This window comes from Natator depressus, chromosome 14, assembly GCF_965152275.1.
Source record: "Natator depressus isolate rNatDep1 chromosome 14, rNatDep2.hap1, whole genome shotgun sequence".
NCBI lineage: Eukaryota > Metazoa > Chordata > Testudines > Cheloniidae > Natator > Natator depressus.
In genome coordinates this window covers 46613822-46629250 of record NC_134247.1, presented here as the reverse complement: position 1 = coordinate 46629250, position 15429 = coordinate 46613822, and the positions used below count along the sequence as shown (strand labels likewise).

General features: G+C 50.2%; 1 protein-coding gene and 1 long non-coding RNA gene across 2 annotated transcripts; both read left to right on the top strand.

The window, feature by feature from the left end:
• The first annotated feature begins 3551 nt into the window (after positions 1-3551).
• LOC141998094 (polymeric immunoglobulin receptor-like) lies at positions 3552-10331 on the top strand. The gene is made up of 6 exons (XM_074970725.1): positions 3552-3618; positions 5040-5375; positions 9052-9399; positions 9509-9628; positions 9874-9911; positions 10221-10331. The coding sequence occupies exons 1-6, from the start codon at positions 3552-3554 to the stop codon at positions 10329-10331; spliced, it is 1020 nt and encodes a 339-aa protein (XP_074826826.1).
• Positions 10332-11966: 1635 nt separating this feature from the next.
• LOC141998685 (uncharacterized) lies at positions 11967-14838 on the top strand. Its single transcript, XR_012641885.1, has 3 exons — positions 11967-12358; positions 12733-12864; positions 14794-14838. It is a non-coding gene; the product is annotated as an uncharacterized LOC141998685 (long non-coding RNA).
• The last annotated feature ends 591 nt before the right edge of the window (positions 14839-15429 follow it).

The window sequence follows — 15429 nt, the reverse complement described above, 5'->3', positions numbered from 1 at the left end:
ACAGATTATACAAAGGTTATATACCTCTTAGCAAAGCATGTTGCCCTCGTGCATCGGAAACCTTAGCCAATAAACAAACCCTTTTCTTATCTACCACCTATCCCTGGATGGGAGGCCTCACATCAAAGGCCAGGAGATAGGGATCTTATCTACCACATCACATCACATCAAAGGCCACATCACATCACATCACATCACACCACATCACATCAAAGGCCAGGAGATAGGGATCTTATCTACCACCTATCCCAGGATGGGAGGCCTCACATCAAAGGCCAGGAGATAGGGAGTTAGGGACAGACAAAGAAGAGATACCAGGAGTCAAGGCAGGCTGGAGACAAGGGGGAGGATTTTCCCAGAAATGCAGTATCTAGGGAACACTCCTCCTGGTGCATGATGTGTTTGCTTTTAGACAATGGTGGGCCCCAAACCAAAATGGAGTCACATGTGCTAACATTTCCTTAACAGGGGAAAATGTTTCTCTTTAGTGAAGATATTTTTCAAAAAAATAATTAAGGAAAATGATGTGTGTATATGTATATATGTGTGTGTGTTTACATCTATATATAAGAGCTGACACAATATGCTCCACACCAGTGCTAGCTGCATTTATGGGAATTCATGATTTTTCTTGATAAAAATAATGTTCTATATATAATAATACCTGTCAAGCTTCACCCCAGTGGTAGTTGCATTTATGGAACATATCTGCTTCTCCTTATGTAAATATCAACGTTATTGAACAAACACGTTTGCACTTGGAAATATATCTGTCTTGTGAATGGACGACACACCTTGCTGAGAGGAAAGTTCTAGCAGAGCGAACGGGGTGAGTTTCTGACTTTTCCCCATTGCAAATGTTTGTTTTGAAACCCCCCTAGGTCCCGACTCGATGTAGGAGGAGAGATTGAAACAGAGAAGAGGAGGTGACAGAAGGCTGGAAAATAAGGCTGTTCACCCCGTCTCAGACTACATGAGGAAGGGGTGTTGGGTGGAATTTCAAGCACTCCCAGGTCAGATGTTCAGAAAACAGATTTTCCATCTATATTTTAACACATGTTTTTCTCCAGAATTGAGACAAAAAGATGAGATATTGGAAATTTGGGTGGAAAGTAAAATTCTAGCAGGATAGACCCCCCTCACCCCCCCGAGCCAGCCCACTCCCATCACTGCCTGGATCACATTCGGGCCAGCTCCCCCCTCTCCGCCCCTGGCTAGAGAGATTTCTTTGCACCTGTGAGGGCTGGAAGAATTTTTGGCACTGCAAGCTGAGCGCCTAGAGATCGACTCCAGCTGACGGGACGGAAACCGTGGTCAGTTATTTGTGTGTTGCACACGGCCCTGACTCCGACACTTCTGTAGCTGATTGTAACTCACCCCTGGTCCCCCCTTCCCCCAGCTTCCCCCCAGCTGCCACCTTTGCAGAAGCTGCAGCCGTGCAAGAGGCTGAATTTCCTGTTTCTCACCACGATGCGCAGGGGTGAAAGTGAAGACAGAGCCCCGAGCAACTCGGCACGTTTCAGCCCCCCACAGAAACTGCAGAAAGTACCAGTAGCAAATGGACCCTCCCTCATGGTGCTGAGTTCTGCACAGACCCCCTCCCCTCTGAGAAGGATCGGGACCCCTGTCGTGCCAGGCTCTGCACAGACCTGAACTGAAGGATGACAAAGGGTCTGGACTCCTGGGTTCTCTCCCAGCTCTGCGATGGGAGTGGGGACTAGTGGGTTAGAGTCAGGGGGGCATGGGAGTCATTTTCTGCTAGACCACACTTAACCAGAACTTAGGATAGAACCCAGGAGTCCTGGCTCCCAGCCCTCCCCCCGGCTCCACCTCTCCTCACTCTCTCCGCACAGCTGCAGTGTGACGATGGTGCCCGTGGGAGCCAGCTGAGGTCACTCAATCTGGGTGAACTGCAAACAGAACAAGGAAGACAAACCCCAACAGCTGGTGGATATTCCAATACTGAGATGTACCCAGCCAGCCCAAAACAGCCTCTGTATGAGCTCCCTGGTTACTCAGAAGTCCAAAGAACGCAGTTCCCTTAAACTGCCCAGCCTCGTTGCATTTCCATGCTCTATTCATTCACAGATCTTTCGAACCAGCCTCTAAAGTTCGGCCATGGATCAGGTCAGTCTGGGAGTTCATTGACTCTTTCTGGCCCTGTCACCTTTCAGTGAGATAGATTACACTCCTAACGTCACACCCCCAACGCAAAATTGATGCAGGAAGGGATGACAAAACATCGCTGAGTGCATCCCAAGAGCTCCCCACCCTTGGTTCTGACTTACTACGGCAAGTATTGGGTTAGAGGCCGTACCAGTGTAGAACAGAAATGGTTTATCCAAGTCATGGTCCATAACGTGATTGAATCTCTTTATAAACTCAAGGTAAAACTTGGTTAGAACAATAGTGGATTGGATCTGCTGTTGCAGCAGGATTCCCGTATGTCTCATGTGATCTTGCCAAGAGCTAAAGAACAGAGCTACTGGATCCATACAGGAAAGAATTTTTTGTGGTATCTGGCTGGTGAATCTTGCCCATATGCTCAGGGTTCAGCTGATTGGCATATTTGGAGTCGGGAAGGAATTTTCCCCCAGGTCAAATTGGAAGAGGCCCTGGGGGTTTTTCGCCTTCCTCTGTAGCATGGGGCACGGGTCACTTGCTGGAGGATTCTCTGCTCCCTGAAGTTTTTTTAAACTACGATTTGAGGACTTCAATAGCTCAGACAGAGGTGAGAGGTTTATCGCAGGAGTGGTGGGTGAAATTCTGTGGCCTGCGTTGGGCAGGAGGTCAGACTAGATGATCATAATGGTCCCTTCTGACCTAAATATCTGTCAGCTCCGGCAAACGTTTGGAACCCAATTAACATGAACTTAATGTAGATATCACTGTTGTTTATAGTACAGGAATCTTGGCATTTAGCCATGAAAGCAATATGGTCGTGTGCCTGTTTCCCTTCTCATACAAAAAGAACAGGAGGACTTGTGGCACCTGAGAGACTAACCAATTTATTTGAGCATAAGCTTTCGTGAGCTACAGCTCACTTCATCGGAAAACATTTCTGTACAAAACATTTCTGCGTAAAGCAGATAAAGACTGTCCGGAGCATGTTCGGTTTTTTAGAAGGAATACGCCGATGGCAAGACATACGTGTTGCAAAAAATAAACATACCTCAGGGTGTGAAAATAAAAGATATTAAGCAAAAATTCCTTTCTGTAAAATAATGTTATTCCTCATGACAAATATCCCAGAGAGGGTAAGGAGTATGACCCAAGATGAGAGAATGAACTGAGGACTGAACCCAGGAGTCCTGGCTCCCAGCCCCCCATCTCCCCTTGCTCTAACCACTAGACCCCACTCCCCTCCCAGCAGGGGCCAGAGGAATGCACCCCCCGGCCCCCGTCCAGCCCTCGTCCCCAGCCTCTTGCTGCAGCCATCTCAGAAGCTCAGGCCACAAAACTTTCCACCGGCCCCCCCCCAAGGTGACATTTCCGGAGGATGCTGAGGCTGAGCTGAGCTGGGCTGCGGAGCTCCCCAGAGAGCAGGGACCATGGAGCAGCTGCCAGCCCTGAGCACCGTCCTCTGCACCGTCCTCCTCATCCCCACCTGGGAAGCAGGTATTAATTTTATATGTCCATCCATCCACTTACCCCAACCCTAGATCCACCTCTGTCTGTCGTTCTGTCCATCTGCCCAACCCCTAGATCCACCTCTGTGTGTCCATCCGTCCATCCACCTACCCCTAGATCCATCTCTGTGTGTCCATCCACCCACCTACCCTATCCCTAGATCCATCTCTGTCTACCCATTCAGCCCAACCCCTACATCTCATCTATCTTTTTATCTATGTACCCATCCATCCCACCCCAAAAAGAATATCTATCTATCTATCTATCTATCTAACCAGATCTGGGGGTGGAGGATGCGTGCATGGATGCATAGATAGATGTGGATATGTCACATCAGGTCAATGAGAAGTATTCTGTTTCCATAAAACAAATATTTCATTTCAGTGTTGACTCCTCTTCATAATATCAAATCAAATCAGTCTGGAAATGCAAAATCAAATCATTCCCTTTTGACCCTATCAAAAACGCTTTCTGTCCCCCAAGTTTTAAAGCAATTGTCACCCTTTCGAGGAGACGGCATTTCCCAAGAGGAAAACGTTCCATCAGGACAAATTCTGACCGCCTCTAGTTTGAAGCACAAATTGTATAAAGTGGAGGCATGTGTTTGTGGTGTATTGAAAAGGGTTAAAATGACAAGCTGGCACTTTAATTTGTAAGGGGGTTTCCTGGTCCTTGTAAGGGGGAAGCCGTTCCATACCCCTCATTGTTTTGGTTGCCCTTCTCTGTACCTTTTGCAATTCTAATGTATCTTTACTTGATTTGAGGCGACCAAAACTGCACGCAGGGTCCAAGGTGCGGGCGTACCATGGATTTATATAGAGGCAATAGGATATTTTCTGTCTTTTTCTCTCTCCCCTTCCTAATGGATGCTCACGGTCTGGTGACTTTTTTCACTGACGCTACACATTGAGTGGATGTTTGCAGACAACTATCCACAATGACTCCAAGATCTCTCTTGCGTGGTAACAGCTAATTTAGACCCCATCAGTTTGTATGTACAGTTGGGATTCTGTTTTCCAATGTGCATGACTTTGCATTTACCACCATTGAGTTTCATCGGCCATTTTGTTGCCCCGTCACCCAGTTTAGTGAGATCCCTTTGTAATTCCTCGCAGTCTGCTTTGGACTTAGCTGTCCTGAGTGATTTGACGTCTAACGTCTCTGTGAGCATCTGCAATGCACAGAGCAGTGTTGATGCTGGGTCTCTGTTGGGGTGGAAGTGAAAGCCCTGTGCAGTGTGTTATCGAGAGTGTTGTGAGCAATGGCAAGGTGGACAGGAACGCACAATTCTGTCCCCTTAGCTTCTTCTCTCCGTGCTGCTAAGGTTTTGGGCGGCTGGGGTGTGTCTTGATACCACTCCTCGTCATTTTCCTTTGCTGCTGTAATGTTTGTTGCCCTGGTTCACGAAGGTCTCACAGTGCGTCAGAGCCCCGTTGTCCAAGCATACATCGGCGAGACCGCGACACTCGGCTGCTCCTTCGAGAACAGACCGGGCAGCGTGGCCAATGTGTGGTGGACTAGAGCACGCGGGATTGTGCTGGAATCTCACCATCCCTTCTACAGCGGACGGCTGAATGTGTCCTTCTGGGATCTGCTCCGGAAAGGGGAGGCCACGCTGACCCTGTCGGAGCTGGAGGAGCAGGACTCTGGTCTCTATCGGTGCCACGTCAGCAACCACCAGGGAGAGCGCGGGACAGGAGCAGGCACCGAGCTGCAGGTGATGGAGAGAAACCAGAGTGACACAGGTGAGGTGGGGAATGGCGCACGGGGTCTTCCCCCTCAGTGGGGTGCCAGCACCGATCTGGCCCCAGGGTGGGGGACTGGCTGGCTCAGGAGGTGGGAATGGCTTACGGGGGTGTCCCCTCTATGGGGCGTTGGTCCAGGAATCTCCTAACCCCTCATTTCTATTGTCTAGGGTTTCCAGAGGGACGGCCACATACCCAACCCCTAGATCCATCTCTGTCTGTCCGTCTGTCCATCTGCCCCACCCCTAGATCCATCTCTGTCTGTCCATCTGTCCTTCTACCCCACCCCTAGATCCATCTCTGTGTGTCCATCCAACCACCTACCCCACCCCTAGATCCATCTGTGTCTGTCCATGCATCCACCTGCCCCATCCCTAGATCCATCTCTGTCTGTCCGTCTGTCATAGAATCATAGAATCATAGAATATCAGGGTTGGAAGGGACCTCAGGAGGTCATCTAGTCCAACCCCCTGCTCAAAGCAGGACCAATCCCCAATTAAATCATCCCAGCCAGGGCTTTGTCAAGCCTGACCTTAAAAACTTCTAAGGAAGGAGATTCTACCACCTCCCTAGGTAACGCATTCCAGTGTTTCACCACCCTCCTAGTGAAAAAGTTTTTCCTAATATCCAATCTAAACCTCCCACACTGCAACTTGAGACCATTACTCCTTGTCCTGTTATCTGCTATCACTGAGAATAGTCTAGAACCATCCTCTCTGGAACCACCTCTCAGGTAGTTGAAAGCAGCTATCAAATCCCCCCTCATTCTTCTCTTCTGCAGACTAAACAATCCCAGTTCCCTCAGCCTCTCCTCATAAGTCATGTGTTCCAGACCCCTAATCATTTTTGTTGCCCTTCGCTGGACTCTCTCCAACTTATCCACATCTTTCTTGTAGTGTGGGGCCCAAAACTGGACACAGTACTCCAGATGAGGCCTCACCAATGTCGAATAGAGGGGAACGATCACATCCCTCAATCTGCTGGCTATGCCCCTACTTATACACCCCAAAATGCCATTGGCCTTCTTGGCAACAAGGGCACACTGCTGACTCATATCCAGCTTCTCGTCCACTGTAACCCCTAGGTCCTTTTCCGCAGAACTGCTGCCTAGCCATTAGGTCCCTAGTCTGTAACGGTGCATGGGATTCTTCCGTCCTAAGTGCAGGACCCTGCACTTATCCTTATTGAACCTCATCAGGTTTCTTTTGGCCCAATCCTCCACTTTGTCTAGGTCCCTCTGTATCCTATCCCTACCCTCCAGCGTATCTACCACTCCTCCTAGTTTAGTATCATCCGCAAATTTGCTGAGAGTGCAATCCGCACCATCCTCCAGATCATTTATGAAGATATTGAACAAAACCGGCCCCAGGACCGACCCCTGGGGCACTCCACTTGATACCGGCTGCCAACTAGACATGGAGCCATTGATCACTACCCGTTGAGCCCGACAATCTAGCCAACTTTCAACCCACCTTATAGTGCATTCATCCAGCCCATACTTCCTTAACTTGCTGACAAGAATACTGTGGGAGACCGTGTCAAAAGCTTTGCTAAAGTCAAGAACAATACATCCACTGCTTTCCCTTCATCCACAGAACCAGTAATCTCATCATAGAAGGCGATTAGATTAGTCAGGCATGACCTTCCCTTGGTGAATCCATGCTGACTGTTCCTGATCAATTTCCTCTCGTGTAAGTGCTTCAGGATTGATTCCTTGAGGACCTGCTCCATGATTTTTCCGGGGACTGAGGTGAGGCTGACTGGCCTGTAGTTCCCAGGATCCTCCTTCTTCCCTTTTTTAAAGATTGGCACTACATTAGCCTTTTTCCAGTCATCCGGGACTTCCCCCGTTCGCCACGAGTTTTCAAAGATAATGGCCAATGGCTCTGCAATCACATCCGCCAACTCCTTTAGCACTCTCGGATGCAACGCGTCCAGCCCCATAGACTTGTGCACGTCCAGCTTTTCTAAATAGTCCCTAACCACCTCTTTCTCCACAGAGGGCTGGTCACCTCCTCCCCATGCTGTGATGCCCAGAGCAGCAGTCTGGGAACTGACCTTGTTCGTGAAGACAGAGGCAAAAAAAGCATTGAGTACATTAGCTTTTTCCACATCCTTTGTCACTAGGTTGCCTCCCTCATTCAGTAAGGGGCCCACACTTTCCTTGGCTTTCTTCTTGTTGCCAACATACCTGAAGAAACCCTTCTTGTTACTCTTAATATCTCTTGCTAGCTGCAACTCCAAGTGTGATTTGTCCTTCCTGATTTCATTCCTACATGCCCGAGCAATAATATTATACATCTGTCCATCTGCCCCACCCCTAGATCCATCTCTGTCAGTCCATCTGTCCTTCTACCCCACTCCACTATATTCAGCCCTATCTGTCCATATACCCTATCCCTAGTTCCATCTCTGTCTGTCCATCCATCCACCTAACCCACCCCTAGATCAATCTCTTTGTGTCCATCCATCGACCTACCCCATCCCTAGATCCATCTCTGTCTACTCATTCAGCCCTACCCCTACATCCCTCTCATCTATCTTTTTATCTATGTACCCATCCATCCCACCCCAAAAAGAATATCTATCTATCTATCTATCTATCAACATAGATCTAGGGGTGGAGGATGCGTGCATGGATGCATAGACAGATATGGATATGTCACATCAGGTCAATGAGAAGTATTCTGTTTCCATAAAACAAATATTTCATTTCATTGTTGACTCCTCTTAATAATATCAAATCAAACCAGTCTGGAAATGCAAAATCAAATCATTCCCTATTGACCCTATCAAAAACGCTTTCCCTGCCCCAGTTTTAAACCAATTGTCACCCTTTCGATGAGACGGCATTTCCCAAGAGGAAAACGTTCCATCAGGACAAATTCTGACCCCCTCTAGTTTGAAGCACAAATTGTATAAAGTGGAGGCATGTGTTTGAGGTGTATTTAAAAGGGCTAAAATGACAAGCTGCCATTTTAATTTGTAAGGGGGTTTCCTGGTCCTTGTAATGGGGAAGCCGTTCCATACCCCTCATTGTTTTGGTTGCCCTTCTCTGTACCTCTTGCAATTCTAATGTATCTTTACTTGATTTGAGGCGACCAAAACTGCACACAGGGTCCAAGGTGCGGGCGTACCATGGATTTATATAGAGGCAATAGGATATTTTCTGTCTTTTTCTCTCTCCCCTTCCTAATGGATGCTCACAGTCTGGTGACTTTTTCACTGCCGCTGCACAGTGAGTGGATGTTTGCAGAGAACTATCCACAATGACGCCAAGATCTCTCATGAGTGGTAACAGCTAATTGAGACCCCATCAGTTTGTATGTACAGTTGGGATTCTGTTTTCCAACGTGCATGACTTTTAATTTACTATCATTGAGTTTCATCGGCCATTTTGTTGCCCAGTCACCAAGTCTAGTGAGATCCCTTTGTAATTCCTCGCAGTCTGCTTTGGACATAGCAGTGTTGATGTTGGGTCTCTGTTGGGGTGGAAGTGAAAGCCCCGTGCAGTGTGTTAACGACAGTGTTGTGAGCAATAGCAAGGTGGACAGGAACGCACAATTCTTTCCCTTTGCTTCTTATCTCCGTGCTGCTAAGGTTTCGGGCGGCTGGGGCGTGTCTTGGTACCACTCGTTATCGTTTTCCTTCGATGCTATAATGTTTATTGCCCTAGTTCACGAAAGTCTCACAGTGCATCAGAGCCCCGCTGTCCTCCGAGCGTCCCCCGGCGAGACCGTGAACCTCAGCTGCTCCTTCGACAACACTCAGGGCAGCGTGGCCAACGCGACGTGGACTAGAGCACCCGGGGTTGTGCTGGATTCTCACCATCCCTTCTACAGCGGACGGCTCAATATGTCCGACCTGGATCTGCTCCGGAAAGGGGAGGCCACGCTGACCCTGTCGGAGCTGGAGCCGCGGGACTCTGGTCGCTATCAGTGTCAGATCAGCATCCGCCAGGGAGAGAGCGGGACAGGAGAGGGCACCGAGCTGCAGGTGATGGGGAGAAACCAGAGTGACACAGGTGAGGTGGGGAATGGGGGCATGGGGCCTTCTCCCTCTCCGGCCCCAGGGCAGGGGACTGGCTGGCTCAAGGGGCTGAGAATCCCCTAACGCTCCTCTCCATCGCCCAGGTAAAGAATCTGCCCCCGTAGGGTGCTGCGCCCGGGAGCTCCTGTACCAGGTCGCCATCGCCGTGGGGCAGATTCTCATCATAGGCCTGGTGGCCACCCTCCTCCTGAAGAGACGCCGAGGTACCAAACCGGAGCCTTCCCCCCGCTAACCTCCTGGCTCCCATGGGCCAGAGCCTCTGCTAGTGAACGCATCCTAGCGGCCATCTGTCCGTTGTGGTCCATGCTGGGTTGTCTGTCCATACAACTAACCCCCCATGTCCTTCCTTCTCCTCCCATTCCTAGATCTCTGCAGCTTCCCTCTTCACCCCAGACTCTCTCTCACACTCCTCCATTTTAACGTTTCTTTCTTCTCCCTTCTTCCGCAGCGCCGCCCCCCCCGCAGTCCCGCCAGCGGCAGCCGAAGGTAAGACAATGCAGGCTGGGCACTGTTCCATACTGTGCTTGGGTCTGGTCTCCGGGTGCCAATAAGGACTGGTACAATACAGTGAGGGGAGAGAACCCAGGAGTCCTTGCTCCCATCCACCCTGCTCTAACCCCCTAATCTCCAGTCCCCTCCCAGAGCCAGGGATAGAGCCCAGGAGCCCGGGCTCCCAGCCCCTCCGATCTGGGGTAACACTGTGGGATTTGCTCCCTGGGAGCTGCCTAAATTGGCCTGAATTAAGAGACCAGATCTGGGGTGACGACGCCCTCACAGTGTGTCTGTCCAACACAGGGCCACGGCAGCCGGGGGGCCGAGGAGAGCGAGAGCCTGCACTACGCAGAGATTAAATTCCAGACTCCAGGACGCAGGGAACACACCTCCAACCACGCCCAGCGGCGCTGAGTCCCTCCGCACCCAGCACCACCTGAGTCCCTCACACTCACAGCCACGCTGCCAGGAGGGAATTCCCCACAGGAGGAGACCCTCCCAGGGTTTGAGGGAGAGCAGAAGAAAATTATGGGCATGAAAGTCCCTGTGAACCCCAACAAAACCCAACTAGCCCTCTCTACGGCAGGGAATAATCTACTAGGGCATGGATCTACCCTCAGGAAATGCCTTCTCCCGGGCCTCCTGGATATAACTATATCACGTCCCTGTGTGTTATTTCCCTGTCCTCTCTGGAGTGATTGCAATGCCTCCCTGTGGAGCATGACCAGCTGGGGGTAATTAACGCAGCGTCTGGTCCCTCTTCCTAACTGAGCACGAAGAGAAACGCTCGCCCAGCTCAGCATCGTGTGGGCGGTGGAACTGGTCTGAGCGACCAGCGTGACTGCTCCAGCCGGCTGGAATTGCTCAAAGAAAGTGATTTTTTTTGGTCAAAAATTAAATAATTTCTTTGTGTGAAAAACTGTTTTCAGAGTTTTTTGAAAAAATGTGTTTGGGTAAAATCTTTTGGTTTTTCTCCCTCACTTCCCTCTTCTCTTCAGTTCCCTTGTCGTGGTCCAAAATCTTACAATCATTTCCGAAAATTTGCTTTTCAGAAAATCCACTTTTTTCCCTATGAAAAAAAAAGATATTTTCCTGGAAATTTGATATTTTGTTCTGGAACATCATTCCCCCACACCCGAGTGAAAATGTTTCATTTTATCCTTGAAAATGGGGACACTTCCCTCCCCCCTCCCCCCCTGAAAACAATATTTTTTTTCATGAAAATCTTTTCTCCCCTGGAAATTGGAATTTAGCGCCCCCTGCAAATGTTATTTGTTTTAAATGATGAGTTGGGGAAGAAGGAAAAAAGAGAGAAAAAGAAGGAATTTAATACAAATCACTGGGGAAAATCAACCAGCAATGTCGAGAAGTAATTGAAACACCAGGGGGGAAATTGGTCTCTGATTTGTTCCCCTTTGGGTATTTACCATTTTTGTGGGACTTTTGTCCCTCGCGCACTTTTCTCCCCTCCCCACCTATCACCTCCCCATCGTCCCTGACCTGGGGAAGGGGACTCACTCCCTTTCTGATACCCCGCCCCAAATACATCCCGGAACCTTCCAACCCGGCTCCTGTTTCCCACCCGGACCCCATGAGGAACTATGGGCAAGTCCTTCGTTGAGGTTAGAGGGGTTGTCGCCACTTCCGGCTTCTTTCCGCCCTCACTGAGATCCACTTCCACTGTCTCCCCCTCCCTTTGGAGCATTAATCCCAGTTTCACCCCCCCCCCCGCCCCTTTAAATCCTGTGGGAACCACCACACCCCGGAACCCTCCCCGTCGTCTTTCCCACCCGGATCATCGAGAGCGTGGCACCCAACGGTGGGCAACGGTGGGCGGAGTCAGGGCGGGGCCGGGGGCAGACGGGGGTCGAACACCCGCCAGCCGTGGTTGGCGCCTCTGCTGCCCAACAGCCCCCGTCCCAGACGGTCCGTTCTGTTTTTAGCCCGCAGCCGTTGTTTCCCTCAGCGTTCGGATCGGCTGACCTTTGCCCTACAGGGTCCGGGTGGGAAACAGGAGGCCTCGAGGGAAAGTTTCGGGGTGTGTTCGGTTCTGCAGCGGTTAAATGGCTCCAAGGAGAGCAGCAGGGATGCGGCGCGCTGAGGGGATGAGGCGGAGGTTCGGTGACGTGAGCTGAATTGGGAGGGGAGCTTGGTTGCTGGTGTGTGGAGAGCACCCACTAATTTTCCCCCATGGGTGCTACAGCCCCAGAGCACCCACGGAACGGCGCCTGTGCCAGAGAGGGCGGTATAAAGTCGGTGTGTCAGCAGACAGCCAAGGGGTAGGTGGAGAGCGAGTGCACGGTGAGGAGAAGGAGAGAAAAGCAGAGAGAAGCTTGCTGAGCCGTCCACCTGTCCGACAGCCGAATGGGGAGCTGACGGAGCAGCAGGACACTGTCCCGTCCTGTCCAGCAGCAGAGGGAGGAGACGCAGAAACCCAAAAAGTGTGTGTGTGTGTATTTGCATATATGTGTGTGTGTTTACATCTATATATAATAGCTGACACAATATGCTTCACCCCAGTGCTCCCTGCGTTTATGGGAATTAATGATTTTTTTTGAGAAAAATAATGTTCTCTATATAATAATACCTGTCAAGCTTCACCCCACTGGTAGTTGCATTTAAGTAACATATTTGCTTCTCCTTACGTAAATATCAACGTTATTGAAACAAACACGTTTACACTCGGAAATATATCTGTCTTGTGAATGGACGACACACCTTGCTGAGAGGAAAGTTCTAGCAGAACGAAAGGGGTGAGTTTCTTCAGGCTTCTGACTTTTCCCCAGTGCAAATGTTTGTTTTGAAATCACCCTAGGTCCAGACTCGATGTAGGAGGAGAGATTGAAACAGAGAAGAGGAGGTGACAGAAGGCTCAAAATTAAGGCTGTTCACCCCGTCTCAGACTACATGAGGAAGGGGTGTTGGGTGGAATTTCAAGCGCTCCCAGGTCAGATGTTCAGAAAACAGATTTTCCATCTATATTTTAACGCATGTTTTTCTCCTGAATTGGGACAAAAAGGTGAGATATTGGAAATTTGGGTGTGTAACCCTTCTGCCCGTCAGAGTTGGCAGCAACAAGGGCCAGGTTCAATATCTAGGGGATCCATTCCAATAACACAATGCAAACCGGCTCGAGCCCCCACCCAGTGACCTGGGACAAATATACACCACCCCTGCTGGGCTCCTCCAAGAGGCAATACTTCCCCACTCACAAGCACTGAGTGTAGCAAAAAGCCTTTTAATAACAGAGAGAAACAATGTGGCATTATGTTGGGGAAACACCACCAACAGGATTTATAACACAACCCATGAGCAAAAAAAACCCCACCCCAAGCAAATTGGGGCATGTCCTTTCCCTTTGGTTCTTGAGTCCAGCAACCCCAAATCACCCAAAGTCCCAAAAGTCCAATGACTCAAAAGTCTCTGTCCCTGGTCAGGGCAGCCCCAGAGTTCGAAAGTTTATCTGCGGAGCTTTACCTCCCAAATTGGGGTGGAGATGGGGGTGGGGGTAAGAGGCACCTTACATGATCTGAAGCTGAGCGCCCCACAGCTCCATAGGCCTTTGCTCCGCTCCGCTCCGCCAGCCACCCCACGAACTCCTTCGCTCAGCTCCGCTCCACGGCCCACAAGCAGCTCCCGCCGTCCCACGAACTTTTCCACGTCCCACCAGCAGCTCCCACCGTCCTATGAACTGCTCCACCAGCCTGTCCACAAGGCTCTCCAGCCGTCCCGCAAACTGCTCCATGGTATATCTCCAGGCTCCCCCACTACTTAACACAACACTCAGTGATTTCAGTTCTTAGTCAGTTCAGCTCTTTGGTGAATTCAGCTTGTAGTAGGGGAGCCTCAGTGCTGGTGCACTGTTAGCCCAAAGTGAGCTCAGCAGCCTGTAACTAGACTTCTAATGAAATCAAAATTAGCTCTGACTATTCCACAGTGGAGAGAGGAGGAAGTGCAATTAGCATGCAAGGCCCTCACAAAGGGGCCCATGCCACCAAGTATTAATACTTGGCCCCAGCCTCTCTCAATTCACAGAGTTTTGGAACCCATGACCCTTGCCTAGCGAGTGCTACTTAGCTGATGGTGAGTCCCTCCATCATAACAAAAGGCCAAGTACAGTTCCAAGCACAGTTCCCATAATCAGGACAATAACAATTTATTCTTCCTGCCCCAATAACAGAGACACTGGGGATCCCACAGCAGCCAAAGTGACCATTTGGGCAGCTATGGCCTCATTCTAGGCGGGGTGGGTGTGCCTATGCAAATGAGATCGGCCCCTCAAGTTCTTTTCCACAACTTGCCACACCTCACCATCAGATGTCAGGGTGGAGCTCATCCTGACACTGCTTACATCCTCCCCCCAGCCGAGAATTTGTCGTCCCGACAAATCACACTCCCTTTATACCAACTCGTTGGTTTCCTCCAAAGGGCCTCAGGAAGCTTCCCCACTTTAGCTTCCACAAGCCTGTGTGCTAAATGTATTGGCTCCTCACTAGTCACCCCAGGTGCATCATAAGTTAACCGTTTTACTGGTCTTATCACCCTGTCTCGTCTATTGAGACTCTCTGTTGCCGAGGTAGGGGGAACATCCTCTTGATTGACGGATGGAGAGGCTTCCCTGGAGGGTCCCTCGGCTACTGGCGTAGGCCCCTGCACTCCTAGTTCTAACGCTGGAGGGTCCAAGGTGCCCAGGACATCCTCTACCTGTGTGTCTCCACTGTCCAATAACCTGTGTGTGTCATCACAGGGGGGTCTCATCAGCGGCACAGGGGTGTCAGAAATGGGCCTAAATAATTCCGCCATGGGTTTAGGGCAGAAGAGGGAAAACTCTCGTTTGGTTCAGCTGATCGAGACTGAAATCTTGTCTCCATCCCAGGATACACCAGGGTTGTGTCTTCCTCCTCAGACTCACTCTCAGATGTGCAGAATAGGGGTAAGTTAGCTGCACGGGGCCCGCTGTCTGTGTTGGATGGCAGCTTTTGTCTAGCACCTCTGTTCTGCCCGGCTGCCCTGTCGTGGCCCATCTCATAAGGGGTGCTTACCAGTTCCCCCACAGGGAGCAAAAGGTTTCTATGCACCGTCTTTATTTGCCCTGGACCGTCTTCGGGTTTGATCTTGTAGACCGGCAGATCTCCCAGCTTTTCCATCACCAGGTAAGGTATTGCCTTCCATCTGTCAGCTATCTTGTGTTTGCCAGCAATACCCAAATTTCGCAGCAGGACTCTGTCCCCCGGCTGGAGCTCCTGCGAACGCACTCTAGCGTCATATCAATGTTTGCTGCGGTCTGCGTTCTTCCGAGCTGCAGCGGTAGCTAAGCGATAAGCATCCCGCAGCTTTTCTCTTAGTTGGGATACATATTGCTGGTGAGTTTCATAGCTATCTCCATCCTCTGATACACCAAAGCACAAGTCTATGGGTAATCTTGGTTCTCGCCCAAACATCAAGAGATATGGGGTGACTCCCGTAGCATCGTTCTTTGTGGTATTGTAGGCATGCACCAGAAATGCAACAT

Bases quoted from the DNA above. Each gene is read 5' to 3' on its own strand.
- LOC141998094 (XM_074970725.1), top strand. From the start codon at position 3,552: ATGGAGCAGCTGCCAGCCCTGAGCACCGTCCTCTGCACCGTCCTCCTC. The intron at 5,376-9,051 runs GTGAGGTGGGGA...TTATTGCCCTAG, and splicing joins GAGAAACCAGAGTGACACAG to TTCACGAAAGTCTCACAGTG. The intron at 9,400-9,508 runs GTGAGGTGGGGA...TCCATCGCCCAG, and splicing joins GAGAAACCAGAGTGACACAG to GTAAAGAATCTGCCCCCGTA.